The 16,516-nt window shown below is 42.4% G+C and overlaps 2 protein-coding genes across 2 annotated transcripts in view; both read right to left on the bottom strand.

Annotated features, from left to right (window-relative positions):
• The window catches only part of obscna (obscurin, cytoskeletal calmodulin and titin-interacting RhoGEF a), a 40,154-nt gene extending 33,046 nt beyond the window's left edge, over positions 1-7,108 (bottom strand). Inside the window, exons 1-15 of the mRNA XM_031863861.1 lie at positions 6,895-7,108; positions 5,893-6,007; positions 5,540-5,806; positions 5,231-5,392; positions 4,935-5,039; positions 4,589-4,855; positions 4,116-4,385; positions 3,311-3,577; positions 2,941-3,204; positions 2,564-2,830; positions 1,996-2,265; positions 1,631-1,897; positions 1,207-1,473; positions 393-665; positions 47-310 (exon numbers count right to left, since the gene is read on the bottom strand). Coding sequence (XP_031719721.1) covers positions 47-310; positions 393-665; positions 1,207-1,473; positions 1,631-1,897; positions 1,996-2,265; positions 2,564-2,830; positions 2,941-3,204; positions 3,311-3,577; positions 4,116-4,385; positions 4,589-4,855; positions 4,935-5,039; positions 5,231-5,392; positions 5,540-5,806; positions 5,893-5,932 — 3,250 coding nt within the window. The 5' untranslated portion in view covers positions 5,933-6,007; positions 6,895-7,108. The remainder of the gene's footprint in view (positions 1-46; positions 311-392; positions 666-1,206; positions 1,474-1,630; positions 1,898-1,995; positions 2,266-2,563; positions 2,831-2,940; positions 3,205-3,310; positions 3,578-4,115; positions 4,386-4,588; positions 4,856-4,934; positions 5,040-5,230; positions 5,393-5,539; positions 5,807-5,892; positions 6,008-6,894) is intronic.
• A 1,938-nt stretch (positions 7,109-9,046) lies between these two features.
• On the bottom strand, positions 9,047-15,342 carry zgc:153738 (dynein regulatory complex protein 11). The gene is made up of 19 exons (XM_031864286.1): positions 15,249-15,342; positions 14,192-14,519; positions 13,923-14,027; positions 13,571-13,750; positions 13,395-13,466; positions 12,974-13,179; positions 12,771-12,855; positions 12,567-12,677; positions 12,337-12,412; positions 11,822-11,928; positions 11,561-11,647; positions 11,426-11,487; positions 11,230-11,312; positions 10,882-10,989; positions 10,594-10,793; positions 10,292-10,378; positions 10,008-10,185; positions 9,685-9,923; positions 9,047-9,606 (listed from the first exon to the last, which is right to left on the bottom strand). The coding sequence occupies exons 1-19, from the start codon at positions 15,257-15,259 to the stop codon at positions 9,496-9,498; spliced, it is 2,436 nt and encodes an 811-aa protein (XP_031720146.1). The 5' UTR covers positions 15,260-15,342; the 3' UTR covers positions 9,047-9,495.
• Between the last annotated feature and the right edge of the window lie 1,174 nt (positions 15,343-16,516).

The following is a 16,516-nucleotide window of genomic DNA, read 5'->3' as shown; positions in this document are numbered from 1 at the left end:
GCAATACCAGTCCTGTAATGACAGGTCAATAAAATTATTTTCATACCTTTGACAGTTACAACGGCCCGAGTTGTAACAGATCCAGCACTGCACTCGTACACTCCGGCATCATTGTTACAGACCTCCCGAATTGTCAGCCGGGCCTCACAGCCGGAACGACTGGCAAAATACCTTGAGGAGTTCCACATCAGGCAGCCATCTTTGTACCACAGGATGTGACATGGCTTGGAGGCCAAACAAGACAAAACCAAACCACCTCCTTCAAAAGCCTCACAGTCCTCCAGTGCTTTAATGATGGTGGGACGCCTCTCTGGTAACATGAAGAAGTCAACGCAAAATAAGGAATGGTCAGTGAAAATGTAAAATAAAACACTGGCAGATTAAAAACTCACCTCTAACCAACAGGGATGCATAGGATCTTTTGTCCCCTGCTGCAAACGAGATAGTGCCGGTGTCTTTGCGAGCAAGCTGTCTAAATGTGAGGGTGTGGTAGCCTCCGGGCACCATCTGGATCTCATTGAGCTCATTGGTGTACAGCAGAGTCTCGTCTAGATACCACTTGACCCCGATGTAGTCATTGGGACAAATTCGACACCTGAATGTGACCGTGTCGCTTTCTAGACACTCAACATCCTCTAATTCATCCAGGATCAACACCTTCTCACCTGAGAGAAACACGTAACAGATCGAAAAGTTGAAATTCCGATAAACATTATATATGGTAGGCATTAGTAGTTCACTGAGCATTACACTTAAAGGTGCAAGATACGAGATTGGGAGCATTTCGATTGCCTCTCAACGACTCAACGTGGCATGGTCACATGCACAAAAACGCACTAAAAGTACACAAGGCCAGCCCGGCTATGCCAACAAAGCACGGGGAAGTTTAGAAAACAACACACACAGAAGGAGAGCATCTTCATTCTCTGCTCGGGTAGATATTACTCAACTATATCTGTTCATAGCAAATAGTTCTTTGCTGCCATATTAATGTTCAGAATTTTAAATACAGCTCCTTTAATAATAACACAATATATTTTTAAGGGTCATTTTAGCTTAGCATTTAAAACCACAGTAAAGATATACTTTTTAGCTGACATACAGTATTCGTCCTGATGTGGCCCACATACAGTACCTTTAGCCCAACTACCGTGACCCTGAACCACAGCGATGCAATGCCCAGTGTTCCCTTTACTATGTTCTCACCGTGCACATTCAGCTGGGCCCGGCTCCGCATGGTACCGACATCACACGTGTAAACATCTGTGTCTGATTTGTCCAGACAGGTGATGGTCAGGGACAGCACCACACCCTTCTGCCTGATGACATACTTCCTACCAGACCTCAGCTCCACCATGCCCTTCAGCCAGGTCACCCGCTTGGCTGGCCGCCTGGTCTCACACTCCAGGGTAACTTTACCCTTTTCCTCTGCTCGCGTGTCCCTTAACTCGATTGCAAATGTGTGCTGAAGTTCTGAAAGGAATAATGAAGAATGAAAAGTGAGTCGAGCTTCAGATTTACTACACTAGTCGCCGATCCACATTGCAAAATGGGACAAATCACTTGAGGATAGTATTGCACGACGATTAATAATCATCATCAACATTTATTTTTAAAAGCCCTCACCTACCTCTGATATCTAGCTTGGCACGTGAGGCAATGCCATCAGCCTCACAGCAGTACTCTCCAGAGTCTCTGATGGTGGTATTCTTGATGACCAATCGCGCCAGGTTCTTATCCACACTCATCTCATACTTGGAGCTCTGTCTGATTAAGTGGCCATTTTTCAGCCAACGGATGGTGGTTTTTGTTTTGGTGATCTCACAGCTCAGCTCTGCGTCCTCGCCCGGGACCGCCTTGACATTCAATAGCTCCCTGAAGATGTGCACTGGCTTCTCTAAAGGAGACATATTTCAAAATAAAACACAGAGACAAGTTCCCCCTACATAAACAAAATATTGTGGCTCATTTTATCTGAGACAACCAGGTTTATACCTTTAACAAAGAGCATGGTCCTACAGCTTAGGTCTTTAATTGTGAAGACCACGTCTCCAGCGTCGGTCAGTATAGCATCTCTGATGTTCATCTTATAGTTACGGCCATTGTTGATAACCTGAATATGGCTATTGGTGACCACCACCTGGCCATTGATGATCCAGGAAGGTTCATCATCAACGTCATGAGAGAGGTGACAATCAAAAGTGCAGCTTTCGCCTTCCAGAACAGATGTTGTCTTCATACGTTGCACAATAGTGATGTGTAAGTCTGTCGGCAAATATAATAACAAAACAGCCTTATTACAGTAAATATATCGTTACAGACAGAAAAATGTACTAAGTCATTGAACAGCTTTGTGACAGAATGACCAATTGTCTCTTCATTCTAATTTGTGAGTGCTTTAGTTTCTGTGAACAATTCAAGAATACAACATAGTTCCCGCTATCATTCTATCAATCATTTAGTGGCACTGTTGTCAAAAGACAGACAGATCTATTTGACCACAACACTTGATTTTCAAGGTGTAGAGCTTTTCCCAAATAACCAACATGTTAGCACTACTCACCATGTACAGTAACTTTGGCCTTTGTTTGGCTGGTGCCCAGGTCACAGGTGTACTGTCCAGCGTCATCCTTGCTCAGGGAATGGACGATCAGTACCATGGACTTCCCAAACTGGAGTAACTCGTGTTTATCATCAGCGGTCAGGACCATACCATCCTTCCTCCAAACAGGGGTCACCGTCTCTTTGGAAATTTCACACTGCAGGCAGACGTCCCCCTGCTCTTCTCCTACTGCATCCTCCAGAGACCTCAGGAACACTACCGGGCGCTCTGGAACCAAGATCATCATACGTAAGTGTGCATGTTTCTCAGAAATCAATAAATGGAAATGCAAGAAAAAAAAATCCTAATCATACACTTCAGTTATTCCCCAAGCTGACCTTTGACATTTAAAGTGGTAGTCTCAGAGAGAAGTCCTGTTTTGAAGGTGACCCTGCTCTGCTGTGGCCGCAGCTTTTTGAATGTGAGACTGTGCATCGTGCCCATGTGCTGGATCCTGTAGATGGCATTGCAATAGAGGCGAACATTGTTGAGGAGCCACTCCACGTTGGCGACCACATAGTTGAGCTCACATGAAAAAGTGGCAATGCCATCTTCCTCAACTTCCTTTGGCTCAAGATGTTTAACCAATTTCAGCATTCGCACTACAATAAAAGGGGGAAAAAAATTATCATTTGAAAATGTATGAATATCCAATACAGAAATTGTTATTACTCCACCTCAATTTCCCCCAAACCATGTTTAGCCTACCTTCTACCTTAACATGAGCTGTGCTCTGTGAACCCCCAGCCATGCAGCGGTACTGCCCTGCATCCGTCCCTGTCAAGCCATGAATGGTCAGCTGTGCTCGTTTCCCGTCTCTTTTCATGTTGTACTTGTTTGAGGTCTTCAGAGACGTACGGCCTTTAAACCACCGCACCACCCTGGGAGAGGGGGCAAACGCACAGCTCAGAGTCACAGAGCTGTTCTCCTTCGCCTGTACATCGTCCAAGTGGCGGGCAACCTCAAGAGGTCGTTCTAGAGGGGAGAGATGTAAAAGCCACTTAATGAAACACTCCGGCAAAATCAAGAATTCATTCACTTTACCAAATTAGACCATTTCAGGACCATGCAGAGGATATAGGTCTCCTTAGGATACATCAGGAATAAAGTAGGATAAAACTCCAGAAAGCCAGTCCTTTGCAAGGCTAACACAGAGAGCACACACAGTTCAGAGCTTTGAGAGAGAGAGAGAGAGAGAGAGAGAGAGAGAGAGAGAGAGAGAGAGCTTTGAATTTTTAAAAGTCAAAATTACTTTGGAAAGTTTTAGAAGTGCTAATACTAAACAAAAAAAAAGAGAGATTTCACTGGGCTATTTTTGAGCTCTGTCCCCCCAATGTCCAATAACTCAAACCATTCTAGGGGGAATACAGATTGCTCCGAGCCACACCAGGTGAGGCAGCTTTTGTTAAATAACGTTAACATAAAGTGTGGTTCTTACTTACTTTTACATTGTTCCTGTACAATAATAACATTACAATAATCCTAAAATTACCAAAAATCCAAGCCAACTCACCTTTGACAGTAAGCTGAGCAGTGGAACGACTCTTTCCAGCTGCAAAGACCATGGGCCCAGACATGGAGCTTTCTGTGGAGGTGAGACAGAGGCTGTGGAGGGTGCCCTCCCTGTTGATGTTCACTGCTGCACAAGGCTCCAGCACCTCACCGTTCAGGGTCCACCGGGGAGGCCTCCCTGATTTCAAGCTGGTCTCCACCTGGAACAGGGCTGGCTCTGGCTCCATCACCTCCACTGAGCTCATCCCTCGCACTATTCTGATAGCCTGCTCTGCATGTACAGCCATAATACACATTAACCAGTGCTGATCCAACTCTTGTAAGAGTACAAACAAAACTCTAGTTGGCACATTAGAAACGTGCACATAGGCATTACTCATAATGAAAGTGTTGTGGGTACATGAATGCAAAACATACTGTCGGCCATAAACCTTGTTTTGTTTCATTTTATTACTGTGATAGAAGCCATCTCACCCTCCACCAGAAGCTGACAAGAGGTGTTGTCATCTCCTGCATCACAGGTGTAGGTGTCCTCATCTGAAGAGCAGATGTCATCGATGGTCAGCTGCCTGTAGACATCTTGGCTGATCAGTTGGTACTTCTTACTGGACTGGAGCTCCTTCCTGTTCTTGTACCACCTGACTTGAGCATTAGGCCGTGACACGTGGCACTCCAGCAGACCCCGGTGGCGATACATAGCTATCTTGACCCTTAGAGGACGCACTATTTGGACTGGGAGCTCTGAAGAAGGGAGGCACAGGCTGTAAACCTTCAATCATTTTCTCCATAAACCCATGTTGAATAGTATCTGGTGGCTCACCTTTCACTGTGAGAGTTGCGTAGGATGAGACACGCTCTGCAGTGAATCTGATCTCTCCAGCATGCTCTGGCCTGACTGACTTGAAGAACAGGGTGTGAGTTTTACCTGCAATCAGATCAAAGCAAAATGTTTGTGATTAACCAGGGGATATAGTTTCTATTTTATATATTTACACCACGAGGAACAATTACTGACCATTCAGACACAGCTTCTTAGCAAAATTGAGTGACAGGCCTGGGAGTTTTTATACTCTTTAGGCTTATTAGTTTCTGTAAAACCCATTGTTGGTCTCTCACCCTGTTGTCTGATCTTGATATTGTCTCCAGGTCGAATTCGGCTGTCATCTCTGTACCACCGACCATCCAAATCCACCTGGTTGACCTCACACAGGAAGTTCACGGGTTGACGCTCCATCGTGTCGACATCCTCCAGCTCCTTCACTATGTGGATGTCCCTAGCTGGCAGAAGATAACCAAACCGTGGCTACATTTTGTGTGCAACCAAACAGAACTTTATAAAAGCTGCTTGTATCGCTTTTTAGTAGCCCTGTAATGACTTTAAGACAAGTATTTTTACAAGTGGCACAGTCTACATAACCACCTTACCTGTGACACTGAGTCTGCCTGAGGTCTGAATGCCGTTGGCCTGAAAAGAGAACAGGCCTGCGTCTCCTAAAGCCACCCTGTTCAGTAGGAGGGAGTGTTTCTTTCCATGCCTGCTGATGCGACAGTTGGGCTTGGACTTAAGCGGCATCCCATCTCTGGTCCACAGACCCTCGATATAGGCCAAGTTGAGGGTCACGTCAAAGGAGCAAACCTCACACTCGGACACCTCCACATCCTCCAAGCCCTTCACCACCAGCAGACGGTTCTCTGGCACATAAACACACACACAGCATTAGAGATTCAAAAGCTCTTTTGCTACTACACCGAAATTGATGTGTGAGAAGAAAACTTACTTGCGGCAGCTACTATTCCTCCAGGTATATTGTCTCCCATGCCTCCTGCTCTTCTCTCAGTATGATTGGAGAATCTTGTTTGCTTTTTACCACAGTTATCACAGAAGGGCTACAACTATAATGGTGATGATGAAAAATATATATCAGGTAACGGTCTGGCTCGGAATAAAACTAATAATCGGTTTAATTGTTATAAAGGATACTCAATATGGCTGTAAAAGCATCATCTCATTCACGCCTCATTCACATTTACTGCCATGCAGCTTCTTTCAGGGAATGGACAACACTTCATTTTACATGCCAAACAAATTACATTCAGGCTAATAATTACATAAACCATCACTTCCAAAATATTGGCCTATCAAAATGGATACACATGACATCACTCTGATATGGTTGATCTCTGGTGCGATGGCATGCCATGTCCTCGGTTAAGAAGAGCAGAGTAATCTCTGTCACCTCGCTTGGCTGAGCTCAGCACCACAAATATAGACTCAGCTGTGATCAGGCACTGAACTGAGAAGAAGGGGAAGCTTTAAAAAACAAAGGAGAGGCCAAATGAGAACTGCCCATCAGTAACTGATGAATATGATATGTGAGGTCATGACACACTTTTCAGACGGTGCCTCCTCCCACTATCATTATGAGGTTTTCTAAGTATTCCAAGAGGAGGGCCATTCGTTCTCATTAACGAACAGTTAAAATGACATTTCATAATGCGTCACACAATGACACTGAATCTACCAGCCATTATCTAGACCAACCTCTAGAGGCCTGATCAGTTATGATATCCAGTGAGCTCTTCTCCAAGATGGCATGTAAGATGAATAAATACCATAGAAATACAAAAACATCTTTGAAATTAGATGAGCAAACTTAAAACACCCGAGAGTTAAAGATTTTGACCTCTCATATTAAAGTATGCAAACAAAGAAATAATGACAAGAAAAAATATATACATTTACGTGTATATATATATATCACCTGCAGCAATGCACCCACCTTAAACTTAAACAGGGTTTTCTAGAGAGAGTAAATCCTTGCGTGGCCTCTTGTTGCACCGATGACAAAAAAACAAAAAGCCTTCACCTGAAAAACAAGAATAAAAACTTCCACCATGGCAACGGCTCGGTCCGAGTCTTGTCTTGTTTCACACAAAGCCTTTAAGATTAACAACAAATGATTAGCCAAAGGAGAGCATGCCCAGGTTTGCGAGCTGCGTCCCTGTCCCCAAAGCAGACAGCCTATAGCGCTTTCTCTTTTTTTCTTGCTTTGATGGAGCATAATGCTGAACAGCTGACACATCTCTCCCCACATACTAACTTCCAAAATAGCCTTCTGTCAGTACGAGGGCAAAGATAGCTTTGGCTTCAATGGTCTGAGGCAACTCGCGTCCAGCATCAATGGAACTATCAAAAACAATCAAAATGTATACAATAGGCTTGGTGTGTTTGATGGTTTTCTAGTGTGTATGAGTGAGTGACAGACAAGCTTAGTACAAATGACTTGAAAGCATCTCAGTACAGAAGTTAAGTTACCTTCATGTAGCACCAGGATGTAAGTGAGCGTCTACATAATGTGTACTGTCTGTTGTTTTACATACAATCAAATTCACCACCAGGTTGCGTGAACTTAGATCTTCCACCTAAACGACTGGTCCAAGGCAGAAGTAGAGCGTTCTGTACATTATAAGGCAGAAGCAGATTAATCACATGCTCTTCACAATACTGACTCATATCTTTCAGTGTCTTAAACCTCAGGTCAGTCCATGGATCCCCACAGGGGGTTTCTACCACTGCTGCAGTTAAAAGGTCACAAAACATTAAACAATATAAATGAAGACACATGTATCGGCAGTCCAGTGTGATGTAATTTACTGACATCAGAGTAGGTGACAAGGTGGTTTGCAAACCATGATGGCGGAGCTCTGGATACTAAAAATTCACTTAAAACATTCAAAGTGACACAGCAGCCATGCAATGCTGATATTTATTCCTCTAACTCCTCCATCTCCAACATACGTTGGGCTGAGGGGTTCGTTTGCATTAAAACAAGGTTTCATTTAGTGGGATTCCCTCATTCAGACAGCCAGACAGAACAAAGCGAGCACCACCCAGCACTGTGCTGCCTCACTTTGACAGACAGCTCCATGTGCCGCTGAGCACTTCTAAGTCCAGTGAAACTCGACAAGATAATCTCTTGATGCACAAAAAACAACTTGTCGTCACTGAGAGGGAAACTGTTCCCGTTTTTCAGATCTCCAGCAGGCCAGTCAACTTTTGGCTTATGAATCCCCAACAAAACATATATTGGATTACAAATCAGGACATTTCATGGCTTTCAATGCTAATTTCTAAACAGGACGTCATATCAAGATCAAACAGATCTAAGAAAAGGCCCCAAATCATGTCACAGTGAAAACAGCCAATGGATCAACTTGATATCGTGAAATGTGGGCCTTCTCATCTGCAGCGTCATAGGATGCTGCACATAGGCTAAAAATAGAGTGACGTTAAGGGGACCAAGGCAATGTGAGGATGTGTTGAGTGAATTTAGAACTCGACAAAACAGCTGAACACTCCACCTAAGCCTCTGGACCCCTGCTTGAAACCCCCCTCCCTCCCTCCTGCTGATCACATATCCTCTGGTTCAGACTCTCTACACCTGACAGCGGTCATAGTACAGGAATATAGAAAGGTTCAATACATACATTTGATCACAAATGTGTCGACAGATGACATCTGATCATGAGCCCAGACTAGATGACCCAGATGCTGGGTGTAACACCATGATGTTAGTGTTATTTCTGTAAGCCACATTCCAAATGTAGTGTTATATGTAACCTTATAACCCTGTGCCATATGGCCAGGTAGCCATAGAGCAGAACGACATTATGCCCTTGACAGTCTTGGTATGTCTCACTACAGTGTGGCCTTGAGTATCATAGTCATAGGAGTCTGTCCACCCGAGCCAGGCTGAATTTATTTCTATTCATATTTAAATAGCTCGTAGTTTGGTTGGCTGCATATAAGCGTCTGTGATGGGTGACGTTATTGAGGTAACTCAATTTAAGGATGAACTCCAGACAAAATTACACGTGGAAGTAGATAATGTAAGATTTAAAGTAAACATGGAAATGGAACACAATGTTGAGATTTGATTATCGCTAACAGCAGAAATGGAGTGACCAATTATGTTCTATCTTTGGACAAAATTGTTATTGCCTCTTACTCAGAATACTTCTTCATAGGATGGTCACAAGACAGGAGTTAGCGCCGTTCCTTATAGACTGCGCAAAGTCCTATGTGAAGTATGTAAGCTGTGGTATTTTGTCTTCTTCAACTAAGTAACAGGTCCAAGAAGATTTCAACATTGTATTTCTAACACCAGACACTAGTGTAAGCATTTCATTGCTCACCATTTCTGTTGCATCCTCCAACGGCAGTATTGAAAACACACAACAAACACAAATGGACTGCTTTTAATTTGATTTATCTTGTAGGGAGTAAATTGGACAGCCATCAGATGGCAATTCACATACAAGCTTCAATAAATGTATAACTGCATTCAACTTGTGATAAAAAAAAAAATATGATTACAAACTTATTTTTTTGCTTTCTTCTTTGCATCTTTGCTTTTAACTGGTGCCTGTTCTTCCTTTTCTGCTGCAGCTTTAGTCCTCTTCTTTCCCAGGGGGGTCTTTGCGTACCAGTTCTGGTGATACACAAAAACAAAATGAATATGCAACAAAGCAGTTACAATCATAAAAATGCAATGAAACATCTACTGTACTTTAAGGGCATCTTCTTCTGTCTGGAACACGGGGTAAATCTTCGCTAATGGAGCAATGAACTCAGCAGCAGTCAGTGGTCTGTTTGCCTGCTGTAGGATGCGACGCTTGGTGACAATGCTCCGGATCACCCGGACCATGTGACCTGGTGTGTAGCCATCAGAGATCTTCGTGAGAGAGCTGAGGTCCAGCGCGCTGGTTACATCACCTCCCTGCTTTCTGATCAGTTGCTTCCACAAGACTGAAGTCAAACAGAGTCAAAGGTCATTTTTTATACCAACGACCAAAACGAACTAAAATTGTTCTCCGCGGTGTCTATTCTTACTGTATCTTGAGCCGTAGGCCGGTCTTGGGATGAGGAGGATTTTGCTGTACATTTTACACAGTGCCTTGATGTCAGCACTTAGTGGGTCTTTAGTTGTTCCTACTATCAGAACACGATCCTCCCCTTTGATCAACTTGAGAGACTTGGGCAAGTCTTTCTTCAAGCGTTTGGGATCTAACTGTGCAAACACAAAAAAAAGTGGTTTCAATTACCATGCAAATCAAAAACTGCTACATTTAAACAACGTGATAATGCTGTTCAGCTTTTCTTCTGCCCAGAAATACCTCTTTTACTTCCTTGGGAACTTTCTTGTAGAACATTTTTTCAGCGTCTCCAATCCATATTACTGAAGGTTGAAGTAATCTTGCAACCTATGCGAAGGTGATCATGAAAAGTCATAAAGTGTTGCACGTATAGGCTGGGTTACATTTATGCTTCAATTGTGTAGGTGAGAATTAGGACTTTTAAAAAAAAAAAAAAAAAAAACTCAAATAGTTTACCGGCAGTCATTAAAAGAACTTAACCGCCACCATTACGAACTTAAATGGCAATGGCACCCGAGTCTATTACTGTACCACTGTTTTACCTTAAACACCATGTGGAGCATCATGGCGAGGCCACTCTTGCCTGGGTACTTTCCTGCCGTGTTCAGAGGAGACAGATCAAACAGGTTGGCACCTGTCTCCTGGCAGATTGCATGGACCAACATCTTCTTGCCTACACCTGCAGGCCCTGCCAGTAGGATGGCCTTTATCAGAGTTGCCTTCTCATGTACCGGCTGAGAGCCTGCAACAACACAACATCTTTTATTCAATCCAGAAACAATACTTTCAGCTATATTTATTCAAAATATCAATAAAAATAACTTTCACACCTAATGGTAAAATTGCATACAGAGTTAAGACCTGCCGCACGTCCCACAATGACGGCATGGGCTCAATGTCGTTTTGCCTCAGTGTGGTCCCAAGGTAGTTATAGTCGCCTTGCAACAAGAGGGAACAACTATTAGTCCAATAGTTATTAATCAGCACGGTGAAGCATTGGGAAAACTGCAAGAAAGGACTTTAAAATCTATTTCCTTACTGCAGAAATGGTTGTGCCAATTAGAGATTGTTCATTGTGATCATAGTGTTTTTGCAACCACAAACCAGAAGAGGGCAGCACATCATTCCTATACAGTTACGTACAGTACAGTTTATACAAACAATATATAAAATCTTACCCAGGTAATCCTGCAGCCTAACATTATTTGCTAGTTTCAACAAGCCCTGTTCCACCAGCTCCTGACACAGAGACTCAAGAGTCCTAGCAGAGGTGAATAAATCATGTAATCGATTTCTCCAGCAATTGTATTTACTGATTTGTTAACTTCATACAAATCAATTCTATAATGAAAAGCATCCTCTGTGTGGCCTCACCTATCAGCTGTCAAATCTTTCTCCTTTTTTTTCTTCTTCCCACTCTTAGATCCTTTCTTTTTCTGTGGAGAACAATACATATCATCAGGACACATCTCAACCAAACCTCCCAGACATCTTTCTCTCACTCGTTACCTTGGCATTTGCTTTGGTTTTACCGCCCTTTTCTTTATCCACAGCTAGCTTCAGTTCAGCCAGCTCTTGTCTCATCTGCTCATCTACCTGATGAAAGCAGAACAGACCAAGAAGCATGTGGCGCTGTTATCAGTATTAAACACCAGTGAAATGGACACTGAATGGTTACAACAACAGCATTGGTTTCCTATTAGTTTGGTTGTTAAATTCCTAACACATGTTGAGAATTTAAAATGTTTTATTTCCTGTAGTCAGCATTACCTGTACTCGAATCTTTGCCTCAATGACTTTCCTCTTTTCTTCCTTTATCAGCTCCACCTCGTGCCTTTGGTTGAAGTTTCTGGACTCATTGCGGGTTTTCCAAAAATCTAAAGATGACAAACATTCAGTTCAGGCTTTCTGTGAATGAGTAACTATATACTGCATTTACACCGCTTCTTATTCACCCATACATGCACACGTTCAAACAGAGATGGTGGCGGAGCTGCAGCGGGAGCAACTTTGGGTTCAGTGTCTTGTTTAAGGACACTTGGACATAATGACAGGAGGACCCGCCCCAGATACTTTACACCGAGAGGTGGTGAAAGCCAAAATACAAGAAAACCTTCAAGGTATGTTGCACACTCATTCCCATTTCGTAGTTTACCATCTAAACAACATACTCTTAAACTATTTTTCAACTGGATTTGGAATGCGTTTACTTTTATTCAGTTGAGAGGCTACACTTTAATATTAAGACTAATATATTATTTTGACCTTTTTCAATGTAAACATACCAACAAAGGTTTTGTTTTCCACTTCCAAGTGTGACAGAAAGGCTGAAGGTAGCATCTTCAATCCTGCTTCTTCTTCCTGAGGTTCAGAATAAAGTTACATTGTGTCACTGAATTTGCAACATTTTTAGTGACGCTGACGAGGATTGGTTTGAATAAGATAATTTCTTCTTAACACCAGAATTTGCTGACTATTATATCAGCCAATAAAAAAAATATTTAATACAACTTACTTCCTCATTTTCCTTCTTCTTGTCCTTTTTCCCCTTCTCCTTCTTCTTGTCCTTTCCTTTTGATTTGTTGCTGGCTTCCTCCTCTTCCTTTGCAGCAATTTCTTCCAATAACTGAAAAAAATATATGCGCACCAAACGTAATTCTCCGTCTGCAAACTACAGTAAAAATATGCAATAAATCCTTCTTTTGACGGTGTATTTGACCTGCGTAGGCGTCTTTTCGGTGAAAAGGAGGGCTGAGCCTCCGTCCTCGTCATCTGGGTAGTCTGGAAACGATCCCGTTGCATCACTATTTAAAAAATTCAAACAGAAGAGGAAGACAGTAAGAACGCAGCTATTTGATTTATTAAGTGTGGAAATGCTCTCAAATAACAAAAATCATAACAAGTCCCTCTGTGAAACCTCACCGGCATTCAATGAACCACTGTCGGATTTGGTCTTTCATGGACTTGCTCATGTCAAGACCCTCTACATCTTGTAGTTGGTTTGTGACGGCCACTGCAGACTTCTGATAATCTGCGTTGCGGTCCTCCCGTTTAATCCGTGTGCAAGCTTCACTAGCCTGGGCAGTGATTACTGCAGGGCATGGCACCTGGTATTTTGGATCCATGACCTATAACATTAAAATCAAAAGGAACATTTTAATCAAGGAAAAGATTGAATGTTTAAGGGGGAAAAAACAACTAGAGCAAAGTACTATATTAACAAATTATATCATTCAGCTTTTAGATTGAATTCATTAGAAGTACTGTTGGTTTAGTAAAAAAAATGTGGATCTATTTTTACACTTTAAGGCAATTAGTAAAATTGATGGCCCATTTCACTCACCATTCCCAGAAAGATCATTTCTTCTTCCCGAGCAATTTTGACCCTCTTCCTCTGTATGTAGCCCCTCCACACCTGCAATTCACATTTAAACAAATCTTTCAGCACGAAAGATGACACAAGCCAAAGACAGAGGCAGAGAAAGAAGCGAGTACAAGATTGCGTTGGTAACAGAGGACCTTCTGAATGCAGACTGCGGCCAACTCAATGGCAGCTGCTCCAGGGTCCTTGGTGCTGTACATCCTGTTCATGTTTCTGCTTTCTTGATTCAACTTGGCCCTCAGGCGTCCTTGACGGGCCCTCTCCGCCACTTGAATGACCTTAATGGCCTCCTCTTGACTCATGTCCTTCGTTAGAGGCTGTCGTGACAAAATAATTGGAACATTTTATGCTTGTCATTTATTAATTAAATATAACAGTTATTGAATAAAAAGTTTAGTGTCTGTGTATCCCTATATGCCTTTTTGTATGTAACAAAATAAAATGAACAAAAGAATATCAACAGACGTGTGTTGCTTCTTTTCAACTCACTTCTGGGCTTTCAGTAACCTCCACCATTTTAAGGATTTCTGTCAGCATCGTCTTTCGTTCTTGTAGTTCTTTGAAATAGCGAGGGATAGGGATCTCAAGGTCTGCCTGGAGTGACAACAAAAAATAAATAGCTGTTGAGTAATATCATTATCGAGGGGACATCCCAGATAAAGTCAATGCCAGCTGTGAACAAGTCAATATAATTTTAATTAGGTGATTTTAGCAATCCAATTTCATTAAATTTGCTCGGAAAAAAGAAAGAAACTCACAGGTGTAAGCTTAAAATCGTGAAGGACATCATCCATGTAGTGGTATTCTGAAAACTCCTTTTCCACCATTTCATTCTTCAGCTCCAACACCCTCCCAATCACACCTTCGAGAGTTGCCCGAATAACTTTTCTCTTTTGAGGGTGCACCACTTGGTCATAGACCTCCTCAAGCTGTCTGAAGATTTGGATGTAGCGCACATAAAGCATGGCCAGACGCTGGAAGAACACTACCCGGTCCTTTTCTGGGCGGCGGGGCTCAGCAGGTAGTTCCTCAGTGAGCAGACGGCTCAACTCTAACTGAGCATCTGCCCACAGCTGGTTGTATGTCCTGGAATAGTGTAAACAATGGGATGAGCTGAGGCTGGGAAAAGGGTTATCAATGGTAGGTGAGTGATGGTCAAAAAGAAATGCGTCACAATCAATGCAGACCAAACCTTATTCATAGAAAAACACAAACACAAGGAGGAAAAAGAAGCCAAGATGGAAGATATGTTTGGTTGGACTGTACCTTTGTGTGTCTTTTGTGGTATTAGTGTCATAAAAGGTCATACGTTACAAACGCTGAGGGCAACACAGCTAGGAATGTAAAGGACAACAAGGGCAGTAAAGAATGGCCAGACTGCTTAGTCAATAAAAGAGAAACAAACATTTAGTCAGCAGGAGTCTCAAATGCAACAACTGGAGTGAGTGTCGCACGTGTCATTATTGTTGCCATATTTCCTGCTGCTCCTTTGCTGCTACATACTTTAAAATACCTTGCTTGCTACTACCTGCATTGCTTCCTGTCGTGTTGTTGGATGCTTGTCTTAAGTTAAGCTACTTTTGACGTTTCCAAATTGCAGTGTCATAACTTGTATGCATTATTTTCTAAACGCTACCTTGTATGTATTGTATTTTTACGTTTTATGCACATGCATAACAGTGCAACTTTGGTTAACGAGCTAAATATTGCTAGTTTGCAATAAACCAGCTAGCGGACGTTATCTCGAGTTTAATTCAACAAGTTAAAGTTAAACTACGTGGCCGCCGAGTCTAACGGTACAACAAAGAAGCTTACCTTTGCGACATGTCTCTGTTTCTTATAAAACAACCGCACAATTTACAGTGTAAATATAAACCAACTACAGTGCATCAAAGATGAGTTCAGCTTCCACAAGTTGACGTAGTGCTTGGCCCGTCTCCATAGTAACCGTCTTCTTCTTCTTCTGATTTTACGGCGGTTTGCATCCAGCTTATTGGCGCATTACCGCCACCTTCTGCTCCGGAGTGTGGATCAGCCGATAGACTTACAATCTTTCCCCCAAAACAAAACAAAACAAACAAACAAAATAATCACAATGAAATAAATGTAAACAAAATAAAAAATACGAGGGGGGCAACAAGAGTGCATTTTTAAATTGCTTTCAAATCATATTGTTTACAATTGCACTAGAGATTCAATTTCATCGACTACAGAATTTCTAGAAAGGTAAAATGTTGCCAGATTCATCTAATAAATGGGTGAAAAGACCATATATTTATATCCATAAAGTCATTGAGAAACAAAGACCTATTTCCAATGCACATGTTTTCCCTCTGTTTCATGTCTTTCACTCATGTTTTGTGTTTTATTTTGTTCCTTTCCTCTCGTTTCAGACGATGACTTCACCACTTGCCTTTTTGTGTTTTCCAGCCAGTTAGGATCGTCTGCCCCTCTTTAGCCCTGCAGTCACCTGACCTCCTGCTCACCTGTTCTCACTCATTTAGTCTGTCTCTACAAAAACCTGGTTTTGCTGATGACCTTGCCTTCAGTTTCCTGCCTGTCGTTTGGACTCAAATCCTTTAAGCCACCTCCAATAAATCATTGCATTGTTCCTTCTGCAGCCTCATCCTTTATCTGCGTTTGGGTCCTTTCCTGCTGAACGACAAGGCAGGAAACAGCAGGCAAGGTTACGGGCAGACAGGTAACAGAACTCCAAACAAAAGATGAAGAAACCCCGGCAAAAAAAACGAAGGAACGAGGCAGGTATTTGTGGAGACGGACTGATTGGGGGAGTGAACATGGGTGACCGGGAGGTCAGGTGACTGCAGGTCAGGGCTGACGGAGAACAGGTGAAACTAATAAAGGTTATCAAAACTAAGCAGGAAAACACACAGACAGGAAGTGAAGTGATCTGAAATGAGAGGAGAGGTGGGTAATGATATAAAACGGGAAACATAAATAAAAGACATGCAGCAGATGGAAAACAAGACAGAGTAGAAGTGCAGATTATAACAGTTATTTACAAAGGGTCCATTTAGCTCCACTCAAAGTCAATAGCCTGTAGGCCACATCATCTTTTAACA

Source organism: Anarrhichthys ocellatus, unplaced genomic scaffold (assembly GCF_004355925.1).
Source record: "Anarrhichthys ocellatus isolate YVR2014 unplaced genomic scaffold, GSC_Weel_1.0 scaffold30, whole genome shotgun sequence".
Taxonomy (NCBI): domain Eukaryota; kingdom Metazoa; phylum Chordata; class Actinopteri; order Perciformes; family Anarhichadidae; genus Anarrhichthys; species Anarrhichthys ocellatus.
Note: the sequence above shows the minus strand (reverse complement) of the source record. Positions and strands in the feature narration are given on the sequence as shown.

Excerpts from the sequence above, each read along its gene's own strand:
- zgc:153738 (XM_031864286.1), bottom strand. Across the intron at positions 12,856-12,973 it reads CAGTGGTTCATTGAATGCCG|TGATGCAACGGGATCGTTTC; the intron begins GTGAGGTTTCAC and ends TTTTTTAAATAG. Across the intron at positions 10,379-10,593 it reads TGCTCCACATGGTGTTTAAG|GTTGCAAGATTACTTCAACC; the intron begins GTAAAACAGTGG and ends ACCTTCGCATAG.